This window comes from Ascaphus truei, chromosome 2 (genome assembly GCF_040206685.1).
Source record: "Ascaphus truei isolate aAscTru1 chromosome 2, aAscTru1.hap1, whole genome shotgun sequence".
In the NCBI taxonomy this organism is placed as follows: domain Eukaryota; kingdom Metazoa; phylum Chordata; class Amphibia; order Anura; family Ascaphidae; genus Ascaphus; species Ascaphus truei.
This window is the reverse complement of record NC_134484.1, coordinates 112,624,868-112,638,232: the sequence shown is the minus strand read 5'-3', so window position 1 is coordinate 112,638,232 and position 13,365 is coordinate 112,624,868. Positions and strand designations below refer to the sequence as shown.

The following is a 13,365-nucleotide window of genomic DNA, read 5'->3' as shown; positions in this document are numbered from 1 at the left end:
TCTCCAGTGTCTCTCTCACTCTCTCCCTCCCCCAGTGTCTCTCACTCTCCCTCCAGCCATTGTGTGTCTCTTCCTCCCACCATTGTCTCTCCCTCCCCCAGTGTCTCTCTCACACTCTCCCACCAATCTCTCTCTCCCTCCTACCAGTCTCTCTCTCCCTCCCGCCAGTGTCTCTCTCTCCCTCCTGCCAGTGTCTCTCTCATCCCCATGTCTCTTTCACACCCCCTCCCCATGTCACACGCTCACCCCCCCTCCCCATGTCACACTCTCATCCTACCTCCCCATGTCACAATCTCACCTCCCCACACTCACCCCCCTCCCCATGTCACACTCACCCCTCCACACTCACACCCCCTTCCCATGTCACACTCACCCCTCCACACTCACTCCCCCTCCCCATGTCACACTCACCCCTCCACACTCACCCCCCCTTCCCATGTCACACTCTCACACCCCCCCCCCCACACTCTCACCCCCTCCGCATGTCACACTGTCACACTCTCATCCCCCCTCCCCATGTCACACTCACACTCCCCCCCCACCCACACTTACACCCCCCACACTCACCCCTCCCCATGTCACAATCTCACACTCACCCCACCCTCCCCATGTCACACTCTCACCCCTCCACACTCACCGCCCCTCCCCATGTCACACTGTCACACTCACTCACCCCCCTCCCCATGTCACACTCACACCCTCCTCCCCATGTCACACTCTCCCCCCCCACACACTCACACCCCCACCCACACCCCCTCCCCATATCACACTGTCACACTCACCCCCCTCCCCATGTCACTCTCACACTCACCCCACTCCACATGCCACACTCACCTCCCCTCACTCACGCCCCTCTCCATGTCACACTCTCACCCCTCCACACTCACCCCCCTCCCCATGTCACACTCTCACCCACCTCCCCACACTCACCCCCTCCCCATGTCACACTGTCACACTCACTCTCACCCCCCCCCTCCCCATGTCATACTCTCACCCCCCCCCAAACTCTCACCTCCCCCCCACACTCACAACCCCCTCCCCATGTCACACTGTCACACTCTCACCCCCCTACCCATGTCACACTCACCCCCCCTCCCCATGTCACACTCACACACTACGTAATGGCCGAAAGAGAAATTGCAGCTACCAACTGCTTTTCTCTGCTTCTGGCAAAAATCGCCGCCCTCTGCCTGCGCCCCCTTAAACAATCTTGCGCCCCCCCAGGGCAGCGCGCCCCCCAATTTGTGCACCGCTGCCTTACAATGCAGCTGATCTCAGATGCACTATTAGAGAGGGTTGAGGTTCCTTACAATGCATTTAATCTCAGACGGGCTATTATAGAGGATTGGGGTTCCTTACAGTGCATTTGATCTTGGACGCGCTATTATAGAGGGTTGTAGTTCTTTAGAATGCATCTGATCTCAAACACGCTATTAGAGAGGGTTGGTCTTTCTTATAATGCATCTGATCACAGACACGCCATTAGAGAGGGGTGAGGTTCCCCAAAATTTCACAATATATTTATAGGGTTCCTTAACTAAAAAAAAGGTTGGAAACTACTGGCATTGAATAACACTATGGAAAATAGATAAATAGATTCAAGACTAATTCCACAAAGAAACATTAGAAAACAAAAAAATCACTATTAATATAGGACACCACACAAGTAGCCTTGAATTCCTTAGGTGATAGGGCCCTTGACTGCTGGGACTAGGATACCCACCTCCCCCCCCACCCTTACCCCTCTTATGGGCTGAATTTCCCCAGTTAGTGACGTGGTGGAGGGGCCATGGGGAGGTTATTTAAATCCTGTGCAGGGGCAGGTAGTCAGTCCGCGCCCTGCCAGTAGAGATGGGTGAAATGGATAAAATTGCGTTCCTGAAAATTCCGCAGATTATTTTGCCGCAATCCGTTCCACACACCAACATTTTATCTCAGCCACTGGGAGATTAAAGTTTTGAACCTATGGAAATTGGAGAGAAAATACTGGCGTCTTTAGGGGGTGTGCTGTTGTCAGGTCCAGCACCTGCGGTGGTAGCGGCCTCTGTCATGGAGCATGGGGTGACAGGGCCCCGACTTGCTGGCGATGATCTTTTCTTGCCTGGGCTGCACCTGCTGGTGCTGGTGATCTGCCTGGTCCCAAGGTGGGCACGGCAGATGCAGGTTAAAGTCTCTTATGGTTGTTTTAAGGAAGTGTGTACGTTCGTCACCAGCTTTGGGGGGGTTGCATTTAGCAGCTGAGGTAGAGTCAATGTCGGTGTCTAGCAAGTCTGGATGAGCTGTGGCTCACAGAGCTGGTTGGCAGGCTTGCACAAGAAACCTTTGATGTGAAGGCTGAGTTCAATCTCAACCAGAGGGAGGAGAAAATTGGACAACTATGGAAACTCTGGGGGGTAATATGGGTGTAAAAGGGGGTGTGCGATCGCCAATCCCATTGCTTGGGGCTGTAGCGGCCTTTGGCGTAAAGCAGGGGGGATGGGGCCCCTTGCCTTGCTGCCGGTGGCCAGTTCAGTGCGAAAAATAAATAAAACTAATTACACCAGCAGTTGGGACCCGGTTACAAAAAGAAAGCCATTCGAAACCCAATGTAGCTCTGCTAACTCTATAGCACAAATAATTAGGCCCTGCCTTAGGAGCGGGCCGCTGAACCCTGTAGGTCAGTTTGACCAATAGATCATTTTGTGCATACAGAAAATAAGTGTATTCTGATATTTGCAGTAATAAGTAGAGACACGTGAGAGTGTTCCTGTCAGTTGAAGAAACATACATTTTGATTGTTAAAAATAAGGCTTCCCTGTTTTGAAATGTAACCCCCCGACATGTACAATAGTAAGGGGAACAGGAACAGGATTAAGCACATTATTTAAAACTTCTGGTCAAACTAAGTTACAGTAGTTTAATGAATGGATTTCCTTTCCATTGTGTCTACAAATCATTCACATTAAAGGATCGTCATTTTTTGTGGGCGGGAGTTAATTAGATGCTGTTGGTAAATTATTCTTTCTGGTCTTTTTGTTGGATTCACATAACATCTTGGTCGTGAGAATAACCGTTTGGGGAATACTGGACCAGTGTTTGATTACTCAAAACGCAAACCTATGTGTTGCTAATATTTTGGAACCCTTCTATGGCACTGTGTTCATTTAACATTTTTTCAAAACAAGCTGAAAAGCAATTCCAGGCTCAGTTGGAAATGAGTTTGAAGCAGCAGTGCCCGCTCAGATAAGGAGTTCAGTAAGTTACTGGACTGCATTCTGCTGATGTCCAATTTACATTCAGCATTACCTCCCATAGAAGGTTTCCTGGATGTAGCCCATTGATAAGAGAGGTGCTGAATAATTTTTTCATAGCTTTTATCCATGGCCTCAGATACTGTATGTACTGAAGATCAGATGATACAATTCATATTACCACACATTGATTCTCTAAACGTTGCTGATAAGAGGCATTCAGTAACAGATGCCATAAACATTTTATTTTTCATTTTTATCTCCATTCAGTGTCTATAGTTTGGTGTCATCTACGTATTCACATATTGGTTAATGTCTTTGTCCATTTATGCTGGTATCCCCTATTATAACTCTACTCACCCCTGAATTAATGTGTTATCTGTGCGGGGTTACATTTCACATATCGGGTGTAATTGTTTAATTACAAAACTTGTATACTGTACTGTAGTTCAAAATGTGTCCTGATATGTAATTTTGTAAAGGTACTTTGAGCCAAATGGACCAGTTGGTTAGTTGCAGTAAATGACATGCTCTGAATTCATACATTGTAACACCTCTTGTTATCTTTTTTCTCTTTTTGCATATTAACTAAACTTTTCACTTATAGATGATATATACTGTAGTGCTCTTTAAAAAAGTAAGATTGATCAAAATGAATTCATTTGTTCTTACTTAGAACAAACATTTAATCACACTCATACTCTATAACGATAATAACATCTGGTTAATAATTAGATTCCTTGCTCAAGTGTTGCATCTTCAAATCACTGTATTTTCACTGCATTATCACTGTCGTATTTTGTGTATTTTATTTTAAGAAGTTGCAAACAGTTCTCTTCAAATTGTGCAAGTATTTGCAAGTAAATAGTATTGTGTACTTTCCTGCAACATACTGATATGAAAGGTTGTAGGACCTTCTCCCAGGAATGTCCCAACAGGTACATATAGCCATTTCTACATGTCACTTGAAGCCAGTTCCCAATACATTGGTGGATAATGTGCAAGTATTTTAGTGTGTAGTCATAAAACAAACCATGTTCAGTTCGGTTTAGTGCCGATGCAGAGTATGAATGCCATATGGGGGTGTGATATCCCGTATCAGAACTTAGTTAATCTGCCCCAAAATGCATTCTTTCTTTCCAAAAAAGGGAGGCAACAAAAAAAACTGTGTTTGATATTTGTACACAGAGCAAAAATAAGCTAGAAGTTTAAACTTTAATAGCTAACTACTGTAGGGACCCTTCAGGCAGAAGAAAATTAGTGATTTTAAACCACTACTTCGCTATAAAGGTATGACTTCAACTGTGTTTTTGTTCTGTCTACTCTTCATGGTACAATCTTCTGTGTTAAATGTTTATACATAGCTTTTAATAAAAAATAAAAAAGAATCCTTACTTTATATATATATATATATATATATATATATATATATATATATATATATATATATATATACAGTGGTCGACAAATCACCAAAAAATCTACTCGTCGAACAAAAAAATCTACTCGCCACCTAGTACCACACGTGTGCTGCTTGGGCCAATAGGAGCTCGCCACGATGTTAAATCCACTCGCCCGGGGCGTGCAAATGTATAGGTTTGTCGAACACTGTATGTATATATATATATATATATATATATATATATATATATATATATATATGTATATATATGTTTAACTTGTAGTTGAGATTTCTTGCTAAGCATAATGTGTGTATGTACAGAATATATTATAGTTGACAAGAGAACTGACCTTCAAGATGTAAGCCTTGTTCCACTGTACCTACCTTCATACTTCCCTTATTTTAAATCCCTTACATCATTAGTATGGCAGCGCATGCAACAGATGAATGCAAAACGTTCTGTCGTTCTGTGACATTTCTGGTTAAGCCTCTAAAACGGTATTGTTTATTTTCCTGGTTGAAATGTACATAAATGCACCTTCTTAATTTCAGGTATTTTCACACGATATACTTGGGAATTCGAAGCAGACGAAGTGGAGAGAACGACAGGTGGCGATTTTATTGGAAGATGGTGTATGAGTATGCAGATGTGAGTATGCTGCATTTGCTAGCCACATTTCTGGAAAGTGCTCCTCAACTCGTCCTGCAGCTGTGCATTGTCGTACAGACTCATCGTTTACAGGCCCTGCAAGGTAAGCGCTCACTAGACAAGATATTCAATAACAATGCTTTCCCCCCCATGACTTCAATGATGTAGAATTTGATTGATTGTCCAAATGATAGAAATGATATCTGTTGTTCACATATGACTACCATTACCTGGGTGAAGGGGCCTATGAATACTATGTGTTGCCAACCGCTTTTGTGGGGCAAAATTGGCACACGTAAATCTCATTTTAAATTGTGCTTGTTTGTGCCAATGCACTGGCCTGAAATTGCTCCATCTGTCCCATCAGTGTCAAAAAGTGTTTGTTTTGTATTTTGGGGCGCACAGAAAGGGACTGCTGTGGGCATACAGATGTTAATGCTATATATTTAAAAAAAATTCTGTTCCCCAAAAAAGTAGACATTGTGTCAAAATCATTTGGCAAGTTAAGCTTGGCGTAAACCCTTAAAATGTCGGTTTATGTTGGTAGCCCTGCATTAAATTGCTATGTATCAACTGGAGATGGGTGAACTTGTCTGAATCCGTTCCACTGATTTTCCTGGGGCGGGGGGTGGGGCTTGTTTAAACCAAAACTGATATACTGGTCACACCAAAATCTGTCTGTGAATTGGGTACTAAAAAGTGTGGATACCTCAGAATCCATCAATCCAATCTGGTCGGATGTTTACGAATCCGAACTCGGATTCAATCTGGACACCAGGTCGCTTTGTTATATTACTTTCTATGAGCACCTGCTTTATTTGCTACGATTCACCTTGTTTTTACTTGTGTATGTCACAAAACCTGTGTTTTATTTAATCACAAGAAAACGGCTTGGTGGGACAGCGGACCCATAGAAAAATGTTGGAACTCACCAGCGATTGTAAAAATATTTTTTTTTATTGAATTACATAATAAAAAACGCTTGACAAAACAGACGAAAGATCTCCTCCCACACGTTTCACACCAAATGGTTCTTTCTCAAGGCGTGTGGGAGGAGATCTTTTGTTTGTTTTGTCACTTGTTTCATATTTTTTTATTATGTAATTCAATAAATCTTTTTCATTTTTTCAATCGCTGGTGAGTTCCAACATTTTTCTATGGGTCCGCTGTCGCATCAATCTTCCGCTGTTTTCTTCATATTTGCTTGTGATTGGAGCGACACACTCAGGCAGTACTGGTTAATTTTTTTTGCACTACACGGTGATCCAGCGTTGTGCCCGCTGAGTGTGAGACGGTGTCAGGTAGGAAACAGCTCAGCTCCACACCGCATACCGCAAAGGACACAGGGCAAGACTACACAGTCCAGGCTACGTTGTGAAGGAACCATATTTACTTTTCCTCAAGTACCTGGCAAATTGGTCCTCATACCCGTATAGTGTATTTCTGGTTTTCTCTCCTCTTGATCACTTGGGCTTGCCACTTAGCATTTTTTACCCATTAGTACTTATGCCGATGGTGCACCCGCGATTATCATATTACAGTGGCTTTTCTTGAGCTTTCACTCGGCTGTTTTGTAATGCTTTTTATTAAATGACACCTGGTATCAGTAACTCATAGCCCTTAGTACGTAGTATTACTTTGTGCTTGAAGTCCTATCAAGATTTCAGTCAACAACATAGATATCCCTTGGAGATCTGCAGGTAGGAGGCAGTTACAGTGATGTTACTCAGCAGCTGGTTTAGCTCACACTGCTAGCGTTGGTGCCCAGAGTAGCTGAGGCTGTGAGTTCTAATCTACAACACCATTCCAGTCACAAGGTGCCTTAGGCTTGTCCACTCGGTATTGTTGTAGACAGCCTATTAGGACGTTTGGGATGTGACTCATTTAAATATACAGGCAGTCCTCATTTTACAACGCTTCGCTTTACAACGAATGGCTTATCCAACGCTATGCAATGCCTACCTATATTCATTTTTACAACGCCAAAACAGCTTATCCAACGCTCTTACAACGCTTTGCAAAGTTGTTTATGTGTATATAATATATATATATTATACTATATAATATATTATATTATTATATTTTATGTTATATTATATATATATATATATATATATATATAATACAGTATATACACTATATAATTTGTGTGCTGCATATCTTATTGCCTGCATAAAATATTTTGTGTATTTTAGCATTAAAAATGCCTTCAGGAACGGAACCTTTCATTTAAACAGTGTTCCTATGGGAAAACGTGTTTTGCTTTAAGACGTTTCGCTATCCAACACCATTTTGGGTAACGCATTGTGTCGGATAACCGAGGACTACCTGTACTTTGCATATCTTGCAGGTATGCTCCTTTTTTATCACAGGCATCTCTCCCTAAATTATGTGATGAGAGGTTTGAGGGGATATATATATATCGGTCCTTCTCCTCCTCCAAAAGGAGCTGCTTTATCCACATCGGCTTGAGGCCAAAATTTCGCCCCTCTACTTTCAACCAAATATTTATGTTACACAGCAAAGATCTTTCATTTACTGTATATAGCTAAACAAAATGTATTGTTTTCACAGTATGGCTTTTATAAAAAATATTACTCTTATCATTTATATTTACTAAAACCAGTTGAAAAAAATAAATGCAACAATATGTATCAAGCCTTCATATATACGATTTAGATACAACGCACATTTTATGAAAGTTTGTTCTACCTTTTTGCACTCAAATCTTGCTGCAAAAATAAAAATATGATCTTAGTAAATAGAACCCCTGTGAGTGTATGAATATTTATTCTTTTATACTAACACTGTTATTCAATGATACATTCTAAGGTGTAATTTGTGTGTAAGCTACAAATACTGTAGATGTGCGAGAGCTAAGTATGCAAATTCCAAACTTTCTATTGTGTTGACAGATTACTTTTAGAGAATAAAATGGATGAGCATTAATTTTCTTCTGTTAAAATCTTATACACATGAAATGATTCCAGTTGTCGCTTGCCAAAAGCATACTATCATTGCAACTACTGATTCAGCATTTGTTCACTAAACAATTCTTAATTGAAGATCCTCAATGAAAAGCATCTTGGGATTTTTTGTATTAATCAGAGTGTTTTGTGAAAGCTCCATTCAATGTCTTAGCAACATCTATTATTTTCTTTCAAATGTTGCCTTTGCTTTGCCCTTGGTGTTTCTTTGTCTCATTTTGAAAACCTCACTCTTCTTTTTCTTTCCAAGAGTCCTATACTTGACTAACTACTTCCACAAGCAAATTGGTATCAAGATGTTAAAACCATAACATCTGTTTTACAAGCTGAGCCAAGCCAAATATACAGCAAATTATGTCAATTGTACATGGTGAGACTGTTTATCAAACTCCCAGACTGTTTGTCTGAGTGTTAAAGCAGCACGCCACTGCTCGATTTTTATTTGATGAGGGGGTCCCCTGCAGCTGAACCGCAGTACTCGCCGGGGACCCCTGATGCCATCAAGTTGACTTGATAGAAATTCTTGTGTAAAGGAACAATGTGACCACTGTGGTCCGCCCGTTCCTTGCCCTTACTTGCTGTTACAATGTCATACCCAAGCCAGAAAAATGGGTGAATCTTGCGGCTAATGAGAAAAATGTTCTCTCTCTCTGGTATAAGTAGGTAAAACATTGAGTGACAATGAAAAAGCAAACAAAGTTGTTTTGAACACAAATTAATCCATGCTGAGTCATTTTCTAAAATAATGACTAATCCTAGTTCTCCTTTGTATAGAGGTTTTAGGTGTGGGAAGATAAGGAGCACTCACACTATGATTAGGTGAACTGACATGGGTGCATTCTGGCTCTGAGAGGTCCCAGGTGAAGCTCAAGCAAAAGAAGAACCAGCCCTCACACGGGCTTCCAATAATAGATGTTTATTTACAGATGGACGGTTCGGTCCCAACTTTTGGACCTTTCTCAAGATGATCTTGAGCCCACGTGAGTGCTGCTTCTTCTTTTACTTGGGCTTTAGTTGAACCAGTTTTCAGTTGTTTCTAATCTGGGAAGGTAAGAAACATGTTCTGACATTCTGGGAGAGGGAGATGTTTGGATGAAGAATAGTAGTGTCAGGAAGATTAAATAGATAGGAATGCGAGACCGTCAAGGACAATACTAGAAGGGCACCTCTTCATTGTCAATCAGAGGGTTTCTCCAGCATGAGAAAGTAGTGTTGTACCTGCCTTGTATTCTAAGGCTGGGGCCATAGAGTGGTGAGGAGATCCGAGCCGCGCTGACGCTGAGGCTCGCCTGCTGAAATCTGCGCGATTTCATGCCCATGCAGGCGAGCCAGCGGGCGCGATCGGAGGTGGGGGGAGACTGAGGGAGGCGGGGCAGTGACGTCGCTGGGCCAATCGCCCGCGACGCACTGACGTCGACGTCACGGCGCCGACATCACGGCGCCGTGACGTTGACACTGCTGTGCTCTGATTGGAGGTTTTCAGCCGACAGCGCGCTGAAAAACAGCTTGGCGCTCGGCTGAAAACTCCAACTCGTCAGCACGCCTGCGGACGCTCGCGTGAGCCCCCTCTCAAGGCATCCTCATTGAGGATGCAGGGGCTCAGCGCGGAGCGTCCGCACGGCTCAGCGCGGCCTGTCCTTCTATGGACTCGGCGTAAGAGACATTTTTAGATGAGAATTCAGAGTGAGAGATTACAGGGACCCATGAACAAAGTTTGTTCGTAGGTGAGTTCCGCTTTATTCATGGGAAATTAAAATAGGTAGCTAGGAGAATAGACTGGCCAGTTATTACCTGGGATTGTGCAAATGCAAATGATTGTAACCCTCCTTGCCTAAACTAAAGGAGTGTACATTGAGTTGGATTATATATAATATATCTAAATCTAAATTATTTCAAAACTAAAGCTGTCTCACATGTTAACCTGGTCTGTAACTGTTACATACGCCTATAATATATATGATCTCTAACTGTGCATGCAATGTCTTGTATATAATTTATACCCTGTTCACTTATGTAACTATGTATTTGTAACCATGTATTATTTGTCATCTAAACTCTATGCCCAGGACATACTTGAAAACGAGAGGTAACTCTCAAGGTATTACAGTACTTCCTGGTAAAACATTTTTATAAATAAATAATATATATCTGTGCTCAGTCTTTCATACCTTTCCAGAGTACTGGGTCCGTGCAGGCTGAGGGTGGATATGAAGATAGAATAATGATGGGCACCAGGAACTTTTACAGTACAAGCAAGAGCTTTATTCACATCTGTTGATAATGCTCGCCATACAAAAAAAACAGAATTAACTTCAGACATTATCTGGTGGCAAATAATATGGTTACTCTGTGCTTCTTCCCCTGGTAGCTCTCACTACTAGGCTGGGGAGGTACTCATGTCTGTTCCCGTTAGTAATAGTTAGATTGGCAATCTCCTTCATAGTATCAATAGTGGCCCATCAGAAGTGGGTCTAAGATGGGAATATCCTCAGATCAGTATCCCATCAATCTGTGTACTGCCTACCTCATCCATGTACAGTATATTGGATCAGGAGTTTACTTAGGACCTTCTGTTGGGGCCTATCCAGAGCTTCTCTTCTGTGAACTCCCTGCTGAGCACATTCTCACTCCTCTCTTCTGGCCAGAGAACAATCGGGCCATTAGAATGGCTCTACCTATATAGGCAAGTGCCTTAACTGAAAACAATACATGGTGACAGGACATCCTTTATAGCCATAACTATACACTCAAACCTATATACGGTGAGGTTTCAGTTTGAACTCTTAGGAACCTATTTCTAGAACATAGAGAGGAACTACAGTATATATACCCTTCTATCTCCCTATAGTGACATCACTGGTCACAAAGTATGTATGTACAGTAGAGGCAACTCTTATTCTAACAAAAACCAGTGGCAATTCCCCAAAAGACCCAGGAAACACCCAGGTACATTCTGAATACATGCCTTAAACTTTCCTTAAACTAGCCCCAGCATTTCTGCATTGATTAATGGCCTATCAGATAAACAGCGGGGGTCCCTGGCAGTCCCATTCAAACTGAATTGGACTGCCAGGGATCCCTGCTGTGTTAATCCTATGGGTCGTTAGTCAATGCAGAAATGCCTTAAACGTGCCTCAAACTAGCCCAGAACATACCCAGCACATACCCAGAATGTAACCCGGCTAGTTTACAGCAAATGTTAGAATAAACGTTGCCTCTACTGTATGTATGTATATTTTTATTTATATAGCCCCATTAATGTACATACTGTAGCGCTTCACAGCAGTAATACACTTGACATAATAATATAAATAACAAATAATACAAATAACACATAATGGGATTAAGCGCTTCAAACATAAACGTAACATTAGGAAAAGGAGTCCCTGCCCCAAAGACCTTACAATCTAATTGGTAAGTAAGGAGAACATACAGAGACAGTAGGAAGGTGTTCTGGTAAGTGCGTCTGCAAGGGGCCAAGGTCAATGTATGAAGTGTATAGTATCAGCTACCCATATGCTTTGTTAAGGAGGTGGGTTTTAAGATAGGTCTTAACGGTGGATAGAGAAGGTGCAACTTGCATATTGAGGGGAACGGCATTCCAGAGGTGTATGGCATTGAGTGAGAAAGGGTTATGGTGGGAGAGGGCTTAAGATACAAAAGGGGTAGAGAGAAGAAATCCTTGAGCAGAACGCAAGAGTTGGGCAGGTGCATACCGAGAAATTAGGGCTGGGATGTAAGGAGGGGCAGGAGAGTGTAAAGCCTTAAATGTGAGGAGAAGAATGGAGTGTGAGATGCGGGATTTGATCGGAAGCCAGGAGAGGGATTTCAGCAGGGGAGACGCTGAGACACATTTACTGTAGGAGAAAGTAAAGTGATTCTGGCAGCAGCGTTTAGGATAGATTGTAGAGGAGACAGGTGAGAGGCAGGAAGGCCGGACAGCAGGAGGTTACAGTGGTTGAGAATGGAGAGAATGAGGGCCTGTGTTAGAGCTTTAGCAGTAGAGCAACAGAGGAAATGGCGTATCTTTGAAACATTGCGGAGGAAAAAAACAGGTTTTATCTAGATTTTGAATGTGAAAGGAGAATTTGAGGGAGGAGTCAAATGTCAACCATATGCTTGTGATACTGGGTGTATGATAATGCTTCCAACAGTAATATAGAATGAAGTAGTAGGGTCAGTTTTGGGAGAAAATATGAGGAGCTCTGTTTTTGACATGTTAAGTTTGAGTTGGTGAAGGGCCATCCAGGATGATATAGCAGAGAGACATTCAGAAATGTTGGTCTGTACATCATGTAAGGTCAGCGATTGAAAAGTAAATGTGTGTAGAGGTGATATTTGGACCCAAGAGATGTGATAAGGTCACCTAGTGAGAGTTTGTAAAGAGAAAATAGAAGAGGTCCCAGGACAGAACCCTGGGATGCCCCATAGAGAGATTGATAGAGGAGGAAGTATGAGTATGATGGGAGAGATAAGAGGGAATCCAGGATAGAGCTTTGTTCCGAATACCAAAAATATGGAGAATGTGAAGGAGAAGAGGGTGGTCTACAGTATCAAGTACTGCAGAGAGGTCGAGCAGCATGAGCAGAGTGTAGTGACCTTTGCCTTGGCAGCATGGAGGTCATTAGTTATTTTAGTGAAGGCTGTTTCAGTGGAGTGAGCAGTGCGGAAGACAGATTGTAGAGTTTCTAGGAGAGAATAGGTTGTGAGAAAATGGAGCAAGCAAGAGAATACAAGGCATTCAAGGAGATAAGAGACAAAAGGCAGGAGAGAGACAGGACAATAGTTAGAGAGACAGGTAGGGTCAAGCTTGTCGTTTTTGAATAATGGTATAACTGTTGCATGCTTGATGGAGGTGGGAAAGGTAGCAGAGTAGAGGGAGGAGTTAAAGATGTGTGAGCGCAGGGATTAGAATAAGAGCATGAGGTTTTAGGAGATGGGAGGGAATGATGTAAAGAGTGCATGTGGTAGAGGGAGAAGAGGAGATCAGCAACGATACATCCTCCTCTGTGACAGAGCAAAAAGAGTTGAGGAAGGCAGGAATAGAGTTTGGAAGAGGTGTAAAATGTGAGGAGGATTCAGAGGGGATGTCCTGAC

The 13,365-nt window shown here is 42.6% G+C and overlaps 1 protein-coding gene across 1 annotated transcript in view; it reads left to right on the top strand.

Annotated features, from left to right (window-relative positions):
• The window catches only part of XKR4 (XK related 4), a 333,040-nt gene that overhangs the window by 217,821 nt on the left and 101,854 nt on the right, over window positions 1-13,365 (top strand). Inside the window, exon 2 of the mRNA XM_075584300.1 lies at window positions 5,185-5,384. Coding sequence (XP_075440415.1) covers window positions 5,185-5,384 — 200 coding nt within the window. The remainder of the gene's footprint in view (window positions 1-5,184; window positions 5,385-13,365) is intronic.